The sequence below is a fragment of the Hyperoodon ampullatus genome (assembly GCF_949752795.1).
Source record: "Hyperoodon ampullatus genome assembly, chromosome: 10".
In the NCBI taxonomy this organism is placed as follows: Eukaryota; Metazoa; Chordata; class Mammalia; order Artiodactyla; family Ziphiidae; genus Hyperoodon; species Hyperoodon ampullatus.
Window position 1 is genome coordinate 103,379,666 of NC_136923.1, and position 18,015 is coordinate 103,397,680.

The 18,015-nt window shown below is 54.5% G+C and overlaps 1 protein-coding gene across 2 annotated transcripts in view; it reads left to right on the forward strand.

Moving 5' to 3' along the window:
- Positions 1-3,557: 3,557 nt before the first annotated feature.
- The window catches only part of SLC22A23 (solute carrier family 22 member 23), a gene marked incomplete at its 5' end in the record, with an annotated part of 143,476 nt that continues 129,018 nt past the window's right edge, over positions 3,558-18,015 (forward strand). For both annotated transcript variants that reach the window (XM_079712244.1, XM_079712243.1), the window contains one exon: positions 3,558-4,202. In XM_079712244.1, the coding sequence (XP_079568370.1) occupies positions 3,558-4,202 (645 nt within the window). The remainder of the gene's footprint in view (positions 4,203-18,015) is intronic.

Below are 18,015 nucleotides of genomic sequence, written 5' to 3' on the forward strand. Positions count from 1 at the left end.
TGGGTGATTTGGCTGTATCTTTTATTTCTTCTTGTTACTTTCTCAATTTTAAGAAAATTACAAACAGGCAGATTATTTAACATGCTTTCAAAGGAAGAGAAGTGGAGATCAGTGAGTTCGGGATACTAACATAAATTTAGGGTCACAGTCTCAGACGTTCTCCGGGGCCAGACAAGTGACGTGTACTCACATCCCTGTGTGTCCAGCAGAAAAAAGGCGAGCTGGAGAACTCCTGTCCTTCCATTGCCTTCCAAGGAAACATGGCATGACAAGGGCCAGGGCTTCTGCGATGTACTTAAAAAATGTTCAATCTCCCGATTTTCAAATGTTGGCAGTTATTTTTCTGGAAGCATCGTGTGTAGTCTGTGAGCTGCTTCTGGCCTACAAACCGTCCATCTGCAGACTGATAACTGCCCACAAGAACTTCACATTGGGAGCTAATCCACCAACCACAATAACTTCCACTAAGACATAGAATTGTCAAGATCATTTGAATTCTCCTGCTGGCTGATCTGAGCACTATATTTGAGAGACTAAACAAACATGAAAAGGTTGCTTGGTGACGTAAGAAGCAAAGTAAACAGAGATGGAGGATCCCAATAGATAATATCACTCGGTAATAGTAACTGGATATACCCATTTATTCAGCACATACATATTGCCTTGCGTGTGCCAGGCACCAGAAATACAGCTGAGTACAGGAACAGTCTAGAGGTAGGAGGCAGTAGATAAATAAATAAACAAGAAAACTAGCACTTGGTGAAAACTACAGTGCAGTAAAGTAGACTAGGGTAATGTGATAGCAGGTGCCTGAGTGGCTGCCGTATAGGAGCCAGTGAACCCGGCAGCCATCAGGGTTTCCAGTTCTTTCTCTTTGCTCTTTTGGTTCTAGGTCCCTCCGTGAGGTCACTTTTTGTGGTATGTCTTAATAAATTATAGGCCAGTTTAATTGCTACCTTTTAATCTTCCTGACTAGATTTGGGGGGCATACTGATCCAAGAGGGATTTGGGGAAACCCCTAATTTAATCAGCAATTTAATTACAATGCCTGGGTCAGTGCTGCAGCTGCCTAATTCCAAACATCTTATGTGGTTTCCTTTTAGCTTGAGGGGTTTTTTTGTTTTTGTTTTTTTGTTTTTTTGCGGTACGCGGGCCTCTCACTGCTGTGGCCTCTCCCGTTGTGGAGCACAGGCTCCGGACGCGCAGGCTCAGCGGCCATGGCTCACCGGCCCAGCCGCTCCGCGGCATGTGGGATCTTCCCGGACTGGAGCACGAACCCGTGTCCCCTGCATCGGCAGGCGGACCCTCAACCACTGCGCCACCAGGGAAGCCCTAGCTTGAGTTTTAAAGGGCACCATTTCGAGTGTGTCCCCAAATCTTAGGAATGTACCATTTGAGGATTTTTATCACCTTTTTGAAACAAGAACTAGTAACAGCTTGGCAATAAAACTCCCCCACCACCCCAGGGCTAGGGCTTCTCCCACCTAAAAATGTATATTGACAAATATCTTTTAAAACTCTTTCCTATGATTTTTTCCGCTGGTTTTTTGCTTGCTTTGTTGAGGTTTTGTTGGTGTTGTTCACCCTGCCTTTTTTGAAACGGAGAAATCCTGGAGTGCAAAGTCAGAAGATCTGGTTCCAAGCCAGAAGTTTGGCTCTGCTGCGGGCAACGCCCTAACCCTACAGCTTCATCTTGAAGACCCACCTCTTGGGGGTCTCATGAGGACTGAGTGAGCGTGTGTATCAGAAAGCCAACCCTGCAAAGTTCAATCTTTACTGAAATACTGAACACTAACAAGTGCTTAGTGTTAAAATACGTGCAGGTTTTGGGACCCATCTCTCGGCGGTTTGGTGTTTCCTGCGCCCCTGCGTATCTAATCTCCCTTTCTCAGCCACACCGGAGTCCACGACCTCCCCCGCCCCCAAGGCCCGGTGCGCTAGAAGGTTTTTAAAGAAATCTCTCTCTGGTGTGCAAGTATTTTAAATTGTAAGTACGTGTTGCCCGTAACAAAAAAGAACTGTTGGTTAAAAATGTAAGCAAATAATGGAAATGCAGGAGTACGTTCAGTATATGCAGCTTAGAGTGTATTCTTCTGGAAAGCAAAAGCATTTCTCCCACTTCCCCCCCCAAACAAGGCTGGAAATGGATTGCTCTATCTGAGACACCCATTAATAAACTTCTTAGAACGTCAAGGGCCCTATCACTGGGCACGCCTGGTGAAGGGGCCAGCCGACCCGGGCGCAGGAGGAAACATGCGAACGCGGACGGTTGCCGCAGCGCGGTCTGCGCGGGAGTGCGGGAGAGGAGGGGGGGTCCAGCCTCCGCGTGTGCGCCTGTGCGCTCCGCCGGAGGCCGGAATGCATCTTGGGGAGGGGGTGGGGAACAGCAGAACCGTTCACGGTCGTGTACATATAACTCGGTGTTGGCAATATATCCTTCCGGCCTCGTGCTTACATAGCATTCCTTTGGGAGTGGGGCGAGAAATGGAGATTTGGGAGTGGGTGCTGCGGTCGGTCGCGGGTGACCCGACGCTGCGGGTCACCCACGACCTGAAATTGGCAAATGCGCCCCCTCGACTCGAAAATCAACCGTGTCGGCACCTCGAAACAGCGCAAGGGGGTTGCTCCCGAACGCTGCCGACCCTTGGCCTCGGGACCTGGCGTGGGGTGCGGGCAGCTGGTGGCGGGTACTTGGGAAGAGAACAGAGGTCACCGAGAGCCGGTGCCGCGGGAGCCGAGCCTGAGGACCACCCGGTCACCCGCTCAACGCGCGCCGCCCCTCCGGGCCGCCAGCCTCACGAGCCCGCAGTCGTGGCGCCTCCTCCTCTCCCTGCCGGGGGCGGAGCGGAGCCTGGCGGGGATCCTCGCGCCCTGCGGCCGGGCATCCCGTGTCCCCGCCCCTCCCCGGCTGCTGCGGCGGTGGCGGCGGCAGCGCGGCGGACCGGAGGGGGCGCTCGCGCGCAGGAGCCGGCGCAGCAGGTGCCGCGTTACCTCCACCGCGCGGGGGGAGAGGGGGCGGGCCGGGCCGCGGGAGGCGGAGGGAGGCCGCGGAGCCGAGCCGAGGAGCGCGGTCGGCGCGGCAGGCTGGCATCGAGCTCGCGGCTTCCGGGAGGCGCCGGGGTCGGATAAATACATCCCGGGCGCGCGGGGAGCGTGGAGCCGCCCGCGTCGCGCTCCGCAGGGCCCCCGCCGGCCGGCACAGGCACAGGCACAGGCGCGGCGCCGCTCCTCCTCCTCCTCGCGCGCCGGGCGCGGAGCCGCGGAGAGCGGCGGGCTCGGCCGCCGGCGCCCGGGCCTCTGAGCCGATGATCGGCGGCGGCTGAGGGCCGCGGCCTCTGCCCGCCCTCCGCCCGGCGCCCGCCGGGGCCGCAGCCGGGGCGCGGGTGGCCGGCCATGGGGGCGCAGTGACGCGCGCGGCGGCCGAGCGTCCCTGCGAGCGGCGGGCCCTCCTCGGCGGCGGCGGCGGCGGCGGCGCCGGGCCCGCGCGCTCTGCCCGGGTCCCCGCGGGAGCCTCCGCTGCGCTCTATGCTCCTCTGCGGGCGCCGCGGACCCGGGCCATGGCGATAGACCGGCGGCGCGAGGCGGCGGGCGGCGTCCCTGGGCGGCTGCCTCCCGCGGCCGAGGAAAACGGCTCCCTGCCGCCCGGGGACGCGGCGGCCTCGGCGCCCCTCGGGGGACGCGCGGGCCCGGGCGGCGGCGGTGACATCCAGCCGCTGCCCGCCCCGCACCCCGCCGGCGGCCCGCACCCGAGCCTCCTGTTGCTGGACTACGACGGGTCGGTGCTGCCCTTCCTCGGGGGCCTGGGCGGCGGCTACCAGAAGACCCTTGTGCTGCTCACCTGGATCCCGGCGCTCTTTATCGGCTTCAGCCAGTTCTCGGACTCCTTCCTCTTGGACCAGCCCAACTTCTGGTGCCGCGGGGACGGCAAGGGCGCCGAGCCGGCGGGGGTCACGGCCACGGCCCGGGGGGGCGGCGGCGACCTGGCCAACTGGACCAGCGCCCCGACCACCCCCTTCTCCACCGCCTCCTGGGGGACGGCGGGCCCCCTCGGCAACGGCAACGGCAACGGCAGCGGCGCGGAAGGGGGCGACGCGCCGCCCCTGCCGTCTCCTCGGGACAAGGGGGACAACGCCTCCAACTGCGACTGCCACGCGTGGGACTACGGCCTCCGCACAGGCCTGGTACAAAACGTGGTCAGCAAGGTAAGGGCCGCGACCGCCCCAGCCCCCCGTCCCGTTCCTGAGCGTTGTGCCCTCCGCGGTCCTCGCGCCCTTCCCCGCGCCCTCGTGCGAGGTGTCCTCGCACCTCACGTGGGCTTGCTGTCCTTCCATCCCCCAAACAGATGTGTTTGCCTGGGTGTGAAGCCGGGCTCCGGCAGCCCTCTGCGGTGGCCCTAACTACCTACGCTAAGGGGAACCTTAGCCTTCCGAGTTGGCACCCAAACTCCTGTCCCAAAGCACACACGGAAGGGGCGCCCCTCCCTCTGCAAAGGCTGGAGCTTCCCTCCCCCACCCTCGAGCTGTCGCTTTAGGCAGGGGTGGCCCGCGGAGGGTAAGGCCTGATGTGTCACCAGCTGTCCCTGGAGGACGCCCCTCTCAAGGTCTGCCCGCTGGAGCCCGGCCCCGGGCTCTGCCCTTTGCCATGCCAGCTGTCCCCAAGTCTCCCACAAAGAAATAGCCTCCGCCAAAATAGTTCCTATTCCCAGGTGTTCTTCCGGGCACACCTCAGCCATCCAGCGCTGGCTTTGGAAACAGACTAAAGCTGACTAAAGAGCTCAGACTGTAGCCAGAGAAGCAAACAGCTTTCGAAGATTCCCCTTCCCCAAGCTCAGTCCTCCCCAGAGGTCGGCGTATTTCACGTTGGACTTCGCCCCCCCCACCCCGCAGTGTTCCCTCAGGTGTCTTCTCGGGACTGTAGCAAACACCATTGGAGTATAGGAAGGATGCTAAGAATTTGTGGCGTTTCGGGACCACCCCTGCTGTCACACAGCAGCCCTTTTGTCCAGGCGTTGAGGTCAGATCCTGGCCAGCTTTACCTGGACATCTGACTTGCTCTAGCCCAGGGGGGCCGTCTAGCAGAGGTGCTGCATCCTGGGAAATGGAGTAGGAGTGTTTGCCAGAGATCTGTGGCCGTCATAGAGATGGGGAAGGGGCAGTACTAGACAATCGGTGCCTAAGACATCTACAGTTTTCTGGATTTCTTAACATACAAGAGAGATTGTATGCCAGTGTGTCAAACAACTTGTGTTATTGTGCCCCTTCTGTGTTTTAAATAACTAATTTGCCTTCCAAAGTAAATGTAGACCTTTCTCCCACTTCTGGGCAGTTCTGGGCAGAGTTTGAAATGCTTTGTTTAAATGCAAGACTGAAATTTGACAGTTTATAATAATCTATGTGCGTGTATCTCCCCCCTGCCCCAGACGTGTGTTAGTAAACAGTTGTGCCTCATGGATGTGTAAGATGAGACTCTTACACATCATAACCCTTGTCTTCAGCTTGTACCAGCCTGGTGAGAAATGAGCTGTCCTCCGGGAACTGTCTGGCTGGCTTAGCTGTTAATGGAGAGATCCTTCTAGCTTGGTTCACCTTGATCCCGCCGGTCAGCCTGTCCTTTGCCAAGGCGTTTCTGGGACTGTTTCCCATCAGTAGAGGTGAATATCTGGTGGTTGTTTACCGCACGGAAAACTTAAGAACAGTGACTATTTTAATACTGTTTGTATGTCTGTGAAAGTAAGGATTTGCAACTTGTCAAATACTTTGAACCTCTTTCTAAAGTACAGGAGGAATGATGTGGATCAAAGCAGATGTGCGTAGAGGGTGCTGTATTCTGGGGTCACAGGGGAGGCCAACTTGGAAGTTAGCCTCCAAGGAGGTGGGTCAGAGGATCATTGTCTCAGTGGTGGGGACCCTGCCGTGGATGGTGGGAAGAGAAAACTAGAGAACAGTTCTTGAAAGCAGGCTATGGAGGCGCCTTGGAGAGCCAGACAGGTGTTCCAAGTGAGCACTCGAGGGGGTCAAAAATGGCACGAGGGTGTGCAGCGTGGTTTGGGGTGCGTCAGTTACGTACAGCTGACAAGGCAGTCCGGGAGGTGAACACTTGGGGGCAATAGGTAGAGATGCATTTTCCTGTAAGATAAAGACTAAAAAGGACATATTGATTTTCACGCACCAATAAGATCTAAATAAAGGACTGTTCTGTTCCATAACCAACGCTTTCAAGAGCTTTTTAAGCACATTTTGGCAGGTACTGAGGCCGGCTTTCTCCTCTGATGGCGGTGTCCGCTGGATCTGTATCAGATGTACAGACGTAGAATGCATATTGTGATGGGTGCTGATTCCAGAGGTCAGGTGCCTGTCAGCTTGGCTTGCAAGTGGGAGCAGAAGGGGCAGGCTTCTCCTTCTGTCACTGGATGAAAATTCAGGGTCTGAGAAGTTGCCTTTTGTGCCATCTTCCCCCACGGAGGGCCACGATCTTCCCACTCACAAAGAAGCCCCGTGCGATGTCTTTATCATCAGACTTCCTTCAGCAGGTGTGTGCCTCCCTGCGAGAGAGGGTCAGTTCTCTCCCCAGGTATTAGATGGGGAGGGGGATACAGAAGAACCACCAGGCACATATTACATTATATTAAATATATGTTCTAGATATATATCATTAATGTCTATATCATATATTGTATAGTCTAGTATACAGGCTATAATAGCATTTACACACGTGAAACTGTCAAGGCAGATGGAGTCCCAGGTTGTTATAGTTAAAAGGGGTCTTAGAACTGACAAGAGTCTCTCCCCTCCTGGGTAGCATCCCTGGCATGGCTGTGCCTTGCACAGAACCCCGTTAGCTGGTTAGTCTTCCTTGCAGAGAGTCGTGCTTTTTGGTGGACATAACGCGGGTCATCTCATGCCTGTTTGTGCAGCTCTCTCCTCCGAGTGATTCTTTTTCCTTCATATAATACATGCTCAGCTACCTGAGGATACCCAAGGACTGGTTTCTTCCCTGGCTAAGAAATCTCCAGCTCCTTCAGTCCTTCCATATGGGACAGAATTCGCCATTCTGATGGTTCCACGTGGCATATGTATCTTTTAAGCATGGCACCCAGAACACAATAGGCACGGACTGTGTGTTCTGATCAGAAGAAAGAGAAGACATTGGACACTTCACTAATGAAGCTTACAGTCGATCATTAAGGCTTTCAGTAGACGTGTCATCTGTCTACCTCGGGGCCTCCATGGGATCCCGTTATGTCAGGGCTTTCTCAGCCTGTGCTCGTGTGATGTGGGGCACCATGTAGGTTTCATCTTGCTAGTTTTGGGTTATTAGATCTCTCCTGGTGGGATCTTTTTTATTTCTATTTTTTGCCTTGGTCCCTGGTATTTGTTAACCAGAATTTGCAATGCCTTTGATATAGTAATAATAATGATGATGATGATGATGATGCCAATGCCACCACCTTCCTTTTGTGCTGCCCTTTAAAGTTTTCAAAACATTTTCACCTGTTACTTCCTTTGATTAAGAATGTTGAGCCGTCCAAGGCAGTCTTAACACTGAGTGTTGTCTTGGATTTTAAGTCAGTTCACCAGCCTTGAGTGGACCAGAAAGTTGGTCCTCAACTTCCAAATGCCGTTCATTGCTCTGCGTTTTATCCGCAGCCGGGTAGAAAGATCGTCAGTGCTTAACATAACTCTGCTGACTTTAAAATACTCCTCCCAGTAATTTGCATGGTTTATCTTTTCCTGCTTTGTTCGGAGTGAACCCTTGTTGGTTTCTCACGCTCTCCACTTCCTTGAATAACCCCTAGAATTTTGCCTACTATCAATGTTAGCAACACCCTCTTTCTGTACGTGAAATTTAAGATGTTTGTTTATCTCCAGTCTTCTGATATTTTTTCTGTTCGCCAAGAATTCTCACAGATTGCTGGCCTTTATCCTGTAAGTAACCTGAGAGTTGTTTAAATACACCAGGAAGAAATTTGAATTCTTTTTCTGGGGCTCAAGATTAGGAGTTATTTAAAGTGACTCAGTACGATTTAATTAGGGTGAAAAATAATTACAATGTCATCGCAATAGGAATATCTTTAGAAAGAACTCACCTTTAGGCCATCCTAGTGTGGTTTTATTTCGTGTGTCTACTATATACAACACAACAGTGAACATCTTTGTGCCTGACTGTGTTTAGAAACTTACTGAAATAGACAATGCATCACATGGGACCAAAAGCAAACAGTAAAAGTAACATTTCTCGACATCTCTGCCTCCAGTTTCCCTCTTTGGAAGCAGCCATGGTTACCAGTTCCTTATGTATCCTTCCAGAAATATTCCAAGTATATTTTCATTTATATATTTTTCTCTCACAAGCTGTTAGTATACAGTGTTGCAGGCCTTTTGTTCACCTGTGTTGGGGATGGGTGCTATCAGTACAGGGAGCCCCTCACTCTTTTCTGTGTAATAATTTAACAAGCCACCTTCCAAGGGGGCATTTCGGTTGTTTCCAGTCTTTGTTATTACATAATATATAATGAAACTCCCCCCACACATGAAACTTTTAGAAGTGGAGGGTCAAACTGGGCTGCATTTTAATTCTGACAGATGTTGTCAAAGTGCTCTCCATAGAGATTTTATCGCCGTTTCACCCTTCCATCCATAAGGGTGAGGCCCCACTCCCACACCCTCCCTGACCCAGGGGGTTGTCATACTTTTAAATGTCTCCTAGTTTGACATGTGAGAAATTGTATTTGGTCGTCGTTGTCATTTCCATTCTCTTGTTAGGAGGGAGGTTAAATATCTCTGAAATTTTTTGAGCCATTTGTGTTTCCTTTTCTTTGAACTGTCTCTTCGCATCCTTTGCCTTCTTGTGTGTATATTTGGGGGGGCATTATTTTCTTACTGATTTATAGGAGTACTTTATGCATAAAGTAAATTAAGCATTTTGGATGTTTTGTAAATGTTTTTCCTTGGTTTGTTGTTTGTCTTTTGATTTTGTTTATGGTATTTTTGTCACGCAGAGACTTTTGGTTTGGATAGAGTCAAGTGAATCTTTTATGGTTTCTGGGTTTTGTGGTAGATTTAGGGCTTCTGTAATCGTGGAATATTAGGGAAAAAACACATTTTCTTCGAATATTTTTAGGATCTCAGTACCTTTCTGATTTGGTGTTGTAGGTGTCAGATTTGCTTCTATTGAGGCATTAGGATGAATTGCTAGGAAGGGAAATAAATGTTAGGTCAGTGGGCATAACAGCGTTTCTCATAGACTTTGACTTGCTCATGACGAGCTCCTAAGCATAGAATCTGGTGTGGTCCTCACTGATGGAGACACCGGAAGTTTCACAGTTGCTAAGCAGCTCTTCCATCTTTTGGGGGACAGTGTTCGTCCCCAGGTCTCACCTTTCCTTCATCTTCTTGCTCTGGACCAGCTGCAAAACCTCTTATCTTTAGCATTGTTTTGCAAGTCCCAGTTCATTCTGGCCTTCAGTCCCAGGCAGGATCGAGTCAAAAGTTGATGTCATTTAAAAACACGTTGGGCACCAAATGTCAGTCCCGGTGCGGGAGCCGGCTGGGTCACATTCAGGATGCGGGTCTGGTGGCTGGGAGCCGGCCACGGCCACGGTGAGAGCGTTTACACCATGGAAATCTGCAAACACCGCACACCTGGGTCTGTTTTTCTTCCGAGGAACAGCTGTTAGGCAATCATCACACCACTGAGTGTGGCCCTGGGCCACTCCTCTGTTTTTTCGTAACCTCTCCCTCCCTCCCTCCTCCCTTTCTCAGACGTGAGTGTGGATTCTGGGCCAGGCTTTGTGCTTCGTGCTGGGAATGCAGCACTAGGCAGAAATAGCGCAGCACCCACCGAGCTGATGGACTAACAAGCGAGGCGCACCTTAACTAATCATCATCACTTTTTAATTACAAACTGAGTTAAGTGAGTGGAAAAAATGAGAAATGAGAGAGAACAGAGAGCCTGGCCCAGGCGGACTGGCCTCAGTGATGAGACTGAGGCCTGAGGAGAGAGGCAGAGGAGTGTGTGTGTGTGTGTGTGTGTGTGTGGGTGGGTGGGTGGGTGGGGGTGTGGGTGTGGGTGTGTGTGTGTGGTGTGTGTGGGTGGGTGGGTGGGTGGGTGGGTGTGTGTGTGTGTGTGGGTGGGTGTGTGTGTGTCTTTCCCTCTGAGAGGGAGCGGCATCTGCAGGGCCTTGTGGCCTGCGGGAGCCTGGGGCTGAAGGGTGCAGGGTGGCTGGGAGCACGGGGATGGGGTGACTCATAGCCATGAGACGATGAACTCAGCCAGCCGAGGGATGGGTAGGGAACGGGGGCGCCCAGGGAGAGCCAGTGGGGTGAGGACAGGGCTGGCGCCGACCCTGCTTGGGGCCCCAGGGACGGGCAGGGGGGAAGCCGGGCCTTTTTCTGCCGGAAGGAGGCCGCTGGCCCGAGGTGGGGGCCTGAGGAGGAGCCGTGGAGAAGCCCACTGGCCGGCAGGTTCGGACCAGGCCTTGGGCAAGTGGGTCTGACGCTGTTGCCAGGCTGTTGATTGGAGAAGCACCGGCCCTGGAGGGTTCTAGCATCTTCTCTTGCCCTCTGGCTCAAAAGGGGGGGTGGTGCTAATTAAATTTCCACAGGGCCGAAGGACCCTGAAATGGAAAGCCATCGGCTAGAACTGACTTCATTCAACCAGCTTCACCTGTGCCCAGCACCCACTGTAGGTTAAAGTGTGCCCTGGGCACAGCGAGCTGCGGTGTTATCTTCGAGTCCAAAGTTCAGTTCCGGGAGGAGACCGAGGCTGGGGGTCACTGACGTGTACAGAGCCGTAGCCGTAGGCTTAGAACCGCTCACCTGCTCACCCTGCAGGGTGTTCCTGCCTCCGCCCCAGGGGCCCCGCCCAGGGGAGGGGGGATGGGGGGACCTGCCCTTTCTCTTCATCTTTACTGGCCAATCAGAGATGGCCCTGCTCCTGCCTGAGGAGGGGCGTGGCTGTGAGCTGTTACCTGCGGCTTCCCGGCTTCCCGTGGCGCGTTGTGCAGACCTCTGGGCAGTTTCCCTAATCTGTGCTCCTGCTGCCTCCTGAGCCCACTTCCTGGAGCCCTTTTCTGCTTCCTTCTCCTTGCTGGTCCCGGTTCAGCCTTCAGGTCCGCACGCAGTGCCCCAGCACTGGCTGTGTGTCTGTCCCCCCTTTACCCACCGAGTCCTCACCAGAAGTGTCTGAGCTCACCTGCGTTGGTGTCGTGAGAAGAGCGGAGCTCTTTAGCTTGGCAGGTGTGGGTTATGACCCGTTCATCTGCAGGCACCTCGCGGGTAAAGTGGGCTCAGGGCTCCCTTCCCCTCCCCTCCAGGGCGGCTGTGGGCTGGAATGGGAGCGAGCATCCCCCTCCAGGCGACACCTGGACATCTCAGATTCCTTTCTTCCTCTTCTGTGGGCTAAGGACTGGCTGAACGAGTCAGGTCAGAAATGCATAGATGGGGAGGACCTGATAGGCCACATCTGGAGGGGTGGTTAATTCCGTGGCCGTTCCGAGGTGTCTCTCGCCTTCGCCCAGAAACTGATGACGTGGGAAGCCAGGTGTGCCCTTCAGATGGGATGCCCCAATGCAGGTGGCCTGAGGGGTCCCACCAAGGTGGACCTCCAAGGGGTTTGTCTGAAAGACCCTTGAAGGGGTTGGCTGGTTTTCAGAGTTCTCATGTGAAAACAGAGCAGGCCTCTGGCCACAGGGCTCGGCCGGCAGGGGCCCCAGGATGAGGTGGGGTGCGCTGTCAGTTGCGCCTCCACCTCCACCGAGGTCGTGGGCCAGACATCTGAGTCTGTGCCCTTCAGTGGAGGACCGTCTACCGAGTTAGAAGTCTGGGTTAGCTGTGCTGGGGGGAAGCGGATCGGAGAGAAAGTGGAATTGTAAAGTGGGGCAGAGGGTAACCTGAGCCTCGACCGCAGGCATCAGTGAGCTACCTTCAGGGCAGGTGCAAACGGGGGAAGGGCCAGGCTCTGTAGAGAGGCCCCTGCCCACCTGGAGTGTTGTCCCTGCTGGGTCTGTAGGAGGCATTGACCCTGACCTCCGTGGCCCACAGACTTGGCTCTGCGGTCTCTGCTTCTCTCAGCATTTACCCAGCGCTGGTCATTACATACGGGCTGACCTCCCCCGAGACAAGTGGCCTAGAGATTCACAAGCCAGCATTTCTCGGAAAGGGGGCAGGGTTATGGGCTGATTTAACTGGATTTCCCCTACAACGAGTCGTTGCTGAAATAGAACACTGCCAGCGGGCTCTCAGGTCATCACTTGCACTGTATGACATGCTGTCAGACCCTCTCTTCTCAGGACTCATTTGGTTGCAAGTAATGAAAACAAATTCCAAATTACATTAATTCACAGAAATAGAAAAGAAATTGACTGGAAAGATGCAGGGGTGGCTCAGGAAACCTAGGCTGGGATCTGAGACCAGAAGGTGGGACAGGGGTTGTTTCAGAGCCCTTTTGGAAGCCACATCAGTTTCTCCTGAGATCAGCTTCCCTCCCCCCTCCAGACTGGCTTTTGCTCACCTGGTCCCTGGTCAGGCAGAGGCCAGCACCCCTCTGTCCAACACCAGATTCCTGGGCGCAATTCCGATGTCCAGCTGGGTCAGGGCAGGCGGGTTTCAAGCACAGGGTGCAGTTACCCAGGGCGGGGGGACCCCTGCAGACCATGGAGTGGGGGGCGGCAGTAGCTGTTTTTCACTGGGGGGGTGTAAGAGACTAGAGATGGATCTTTTTGGCAGTTAATGGAGGATAAGTGAATATTGATGATTTAACCCTTAAATGCTTTAGACAAAGTACTCTTTTTCTTCTCAAACACTCAGGATGAAACTTACCTGGCCCCTTAAGCTTAGTGTGGAATTGGCAGGAACACCCTTCCTGAGGCTTCTTTTCTGGAAATAGGCATAGATGCCCTCAGCTATTAGCTCCAGATCAGAGGGGGCTTGGAGCGAGCCCCTGGGCAGATGCTGAAACACGCAGCAAAGCGTTGCCCCGCCCCCTTCCCCACTCGGGGCGGGTCTCCTGGTCTCTCCAAGCCTTTCTTCTATTTAGGACCAGCCACGAAACTTGTGGGGCCCCAGTGCAAGATGAAAATGTAGGGCCACTTGTTCGTAAACGATTCCCAAGATCAAGACAGCAGCCGCAGAGCATTAAGCCACTTGCGGCCCTTCTGAGCTGGGCCCTGCTCCTGGGGACCGCCCCCCACTGCCTGTCACTGTTCACAGAGCCGGTGCCACCACCGCAAAGCTCAGCAAGCGCTCCCCGCGCCTTTCTGCGTCTTCTTCCCGATTTCACGTCCTTCTGCTTCTCCATTCCTTTGCTGTGTCTTTTTCTCGGTTCCTTGCAGTGAAAGTGTAACTCACTTTTGCAGGGCCTGTTTTGCAGAGGCACAGCCCTAACCGGTTTAGTTCTGGGTGTATAGTTAGCTTAGGGCCTGCAGTGGCACCCAGGAGCCAGGAGGCTTCTTACATTGGAAACCCTGCTCCAGAAATGAGACAGTTTTCTTATCTGAGCAGTGAACCCATAGCTGAGTCACAGGAGCCTGTGGGAAGGAATGTCAAGTCATAAGAATGCGGGTTAAGTGTTTATCAGCCTTTTTTTTTTTTTTTTTAAGTGGGGAAGAGGGTCAGTCTTTGTATTACTTAATCCTGCTAGCATGACAGTCACACACTATTTCTTAGCATCATTTAAAGAATAAGTGTAGGGCTTCCCTGGTGGTGCAGTGGTGAGGAATCCGCCTGCCATTGCAGGGGACATGGGTTCGAGCCCTGGTCTGGGAAGATCCCACGTGCCACAGAGCACCTAAGCCCATGTGCCACAACTACTGAACCCTTGTGCCATAACTACTGAGCCTGTGCTCTAGAGCCCACGAGCCACAACTACTGAGCCCACGTGCCACAACTACTGAAGCCCAGGCGCCTAGAGCCCATGCTCCCCAACAAGAGAAGCCACCGCAATGAGAAGCCTGCGCACTGCAACGAAGAGTAGCCCCCACTCGCCGCAACTAGAGAGAGCCTGCACGCAGCAATGAAGACCCAATGCAGCCAAAACTAAAAATTTAAAAAAATAAAGAATAAGTGCAAAGGAGACAGTGTGCTGTAAACCAGCCACAAGCCTCCCAGGGGTCATATTAAATTATGGATGCTTAGGCACTCAGCCCCATAATTTGCGCTACAGACTGTTTCCTCCCAGATTAGATTAAAAGCTGCTTTTTCTGTGTGTTTAAAAGATGCTTTACAAATTGGGCACCCTTGATTGCTTCATCCTGAGGAACTCCACTGTTCCCAAATGGATATACATGAGCATTTGCAGCAAACGCAAAGTTTTTGTCCAACTTAAAAAATTTTTGTGTAACTGTGGTAAACTATACATAACATAAAACTGACCATTTTAACCATTTGTAAGTGCACAGCTCAGCGGCGTTAAGTACATTCTCAGTGTTGTGCAGCCATCACCTCCATCCTTGCCAGAACTTTTTTGTCTTCCCAAACGGAACCTCTGTCCGCATTAAACACGAACTCCCCTTGTCCCCCACCCCGGCCCCCACCACCTAGTTTCTGTCTCTGTGAGTCTGACTACTGGCAACCCCTCCTATTAAGTGAAACCAGTTTTTGTCCTTTTGTGACCGGCTTAGTTCACTGAGCATCATGTCCTCAGGTTCATCCACGCTGTAGCCCGTGTCAGGATCTCCTTCCTTTTTAAGACTGAACGGTAATATTCCATTGTGTTTATACCACTTTTGTTGGTCCATCATCCGTCCGTGGACACTCGGGTGGCTCCCTCCTTGAGGTTCCTGTGACAGTGCTGCTGTGAACACAGCAGTTACACACAGCCCCTCCCCACCGCCTGTGCTGAGCCCGCCCCTGCTTCTGCTCTCGTGACATCTGCTCCGTGGCAGGCCTTGCTCCGCCCTGGGTAGTGACCCGGGTGGACAGAAGCTCGTCTGTGCCCAGAGAAGGAGCTCCTGGTAAGCCGAGACCGGTGTCAGATGGAGGGTTCTGGGCGTGGTGGAGGCAGGAGCTGAGGCTTGGGGCACAGAGGTGAACACGCCCGGGGAGGTCTGTGCTCGCCGTCCGGGGGGGCAGAGGAGCAGTGCTCACGCCCAGCTGTCCACGCTGTGTCCTCGGGGTCCCCCAGCCCTTCCATCCATCCTCCGCCCTTGAAAACCACGGCCGTGGCCCTTCCCAGGGCTTCTGACCGAGGGCCTGTCCCTCCCGACGTGTCTGCCCTTGGGAGGTGCCAGCGCTGCCTGGTCCCCGCCTCGCCCAGGCCTCGGGGTCCCGGTGCCGCAGCCGAGTCAGGCTGGTGATACCAGATCCGCAGACGGCTTCGGTGACGTCGGGCGACCTGTCCGTGGCCTTAGCAGTCCTCAGCTCTCTCGGGACGGGGGCGCTGCCTGCATTTCCCGTCTGTCTCCTCCTCCTGGTCTCCTGTGAGGGTCCTTTGCCTGGCTCACCCGTTAAAGTCGTTCCCAGGTGTCTTAGCTCCTTATGGGCCGAGAAACAAGCCCCACAGACGGGGCGGCTAAAGCAACACACATTTAGTCCCTCACAGTCTGGGGGCTAGACGTCCAAGATCAAGGTGGCAGCGGGGCTGGTTCCTCCGAGGCCCCTCCCCTGGGCTTGTAGACACCACCTGTTCCCTGTGTCCTCACACGGTCATCCCTCTGTGTCTGTGTCCTCATCCACCCCTTACAAGGACGGCCCTGTTCAATCAGGGTCCACCTCAGTGCCCTCATTTTGAGTGAATTACCCCTGTAAGGGCCCATCTCCAAATAGTCACATCTGAGGTGCTGGGGGTCAGAACTTCAACACAGGAGAGTCTTTTGGCGGGGTGGGGGAGGGGACACAGTTCAGCCCATAACAGCTGAGTTCCAGCACACAGCCTGAGGAGGGCGGCCCCAGAGCTCTGCCTGTGCCTGGGATCTCCCCAAGGCCCCAGGCCTGCGTGTTCCATCACCAGCAAGACTGGCCGTGTCTGCTGGTCTCTGATCTCCTCCACCCCCCTTGCCTCAAATCCCAGTGCTTTTGTCCTAAGTCGTAGCTGACCGGCTCTTTCGACTCCCCTGCTCAGTCTTCGCTGCGCTCCCTGGCCCTGAGGGTGGAGTTGGGCCTGGTTGGCGGGTTTTCACGGCCGCCGCCTGCCTCTCCTGCCACTGTCCCCACCGCCCAGCACCGGGACCCTGTGCTCTGGCCCCGACCCTTCCTCAGGCAGCCTCAGCCTTTGCACATGGTGTCCTCCAGCCTGGAGTCCGCCTCCTGGTCACCCCGCCCCTTCTCCAGGCCTTTGCCTGTGCCTCCGCTCCAGGCCCAGATACGCGCCCTGGGTACCTGGCCCTGGTAGGTGCTCGTCGCGGCAAAGGTGGCTGGGGGCTGTGGCCCTGCCAGTGTGGGGTTTTTGCCGAGTTAATTCTAGGACGGCAAGAATAGAAAGGGGAGGACAGAGTCACAGGTCAACTCAGGCCTGAAGTCCAGGTTCAAGGAGCTGTTGAGGACCGTAAAGGGTGATGTGATGTATCTCAAGTAGCAGCTCATCAAACTGGAATTCATCCTGGGCTCTGGAGCACATTATGTCTTTAAGCCAGTGTTTTTCAGAACTTTTAGTCACAGAGTCTTTTCCTGTAATGGAAGCTGCGTATCGACAGAGTTGGTCTTTCTGGATCTAGGACTGGGGGCGGAGGTGGTGTCTGGAAAACCTAGATTCGCTTGCGGAACTTTGGGAAATACCTGTAGGACCCAGGCACCAGCTGTTTAAAAAAGATCTAGGATATCCCCACGTGGTGTGGTTCTTCCCCAGCGGACACGTGGCCGTGTCTGGAAACATTGTGGTTGTCACACAGAGGAGGGGTGCCGCTGACATCTGGTGAGTAGGGACCAAGGATGCTGCTGTACGTGGTACGATGCATGGGACCGCCACCCCCAGCAGCGAAGGGTGATCCAGCCCCAAATGTCCGGGGCGCCAGGTCTGAGACGTCCTGGTCTAAGCTAGTGTAGATGCTCGTTGTGTTTCCTGACCCCACCCAACAGATGGCCAGGGCTCAGCCCGTCTGAGACCGAGGCTCCCCTGTAAGCCGGGCAGGAGCTGCAGAGTTGCCAGGAATGACCACTCAGCTGGGCGCTCTGCCCCGTGGAAGAGGGGTCTGCGGAGCGCCTGAGTGCTGTCAGCCGAGCCTCAGCCCGCCCGCGGCCAGGCTACCGGGGCAGGCACATCATGAAGCACCAACCCATGCGTTCTACCTGCAAATGGATGTTGCTGATGACCCCGTCACTTGTTCCATAGGCCCTTTGAACTTCTGCTTAGAATAATGGTTCATTACTTGAAAGGGAAACATTTATTTGCAAGTAAAAGGTATTTATTTTCTAAATGGCTCTAATTTGGACTAGCCTTTTCCATAATTCCCATTAAGGTGGTTTGATAGTGTTTTCAGGGTCAGGCAAGGAGAGATGCCCTGTGGGACACCGACACCGAGCGCTCGGGCCGGAACGGAGCGCGAGCACTGTTTACGGCATCCGAGTAACTGAGCAGGGCGACCCCCCTCGGCCGCAGGCGGTGAACCTGCAGTGGTCCTAGTGTGACATCCCCCGTGACACGTGTGCCTCCGAAAGTCAGCCTGTTGGGGGGTGGTCACTGCAACTGCTGGCCTTGGGCCTGTCCACTCACCGGAGCCGACCCCGGGCCCCACCTGCCCGTCTTCCCCAACCAGCGAGATCTTTCCCTCCTCAGATGCTCACAGCGCCGTCTGTCCGTCCCACTCGCTGTCCTCCTTCTAAGGGGTCTGTGCTCGGCGTCCTTGGTGTCCCTAGGAAAGAACCATCCAAGGATGCGAGCGGGGAGGCCTCACCGAGTGTTCTGAGGCTGGGGAGTGTCTTAGCTGGCTCGCAGAAGTAACATTCAAATAGGAAATAAAGATGCCTTGACCAGCGGTCACCCAGTGAGAGAGAAAAGTGAGAAGGTGACGCGTCTTGTTGGGGCCTGTGCACAGCTTGGAAGCTTCTGGAGCTGTCGCATGGTGGGCCTGTTGTCAAATCTTCT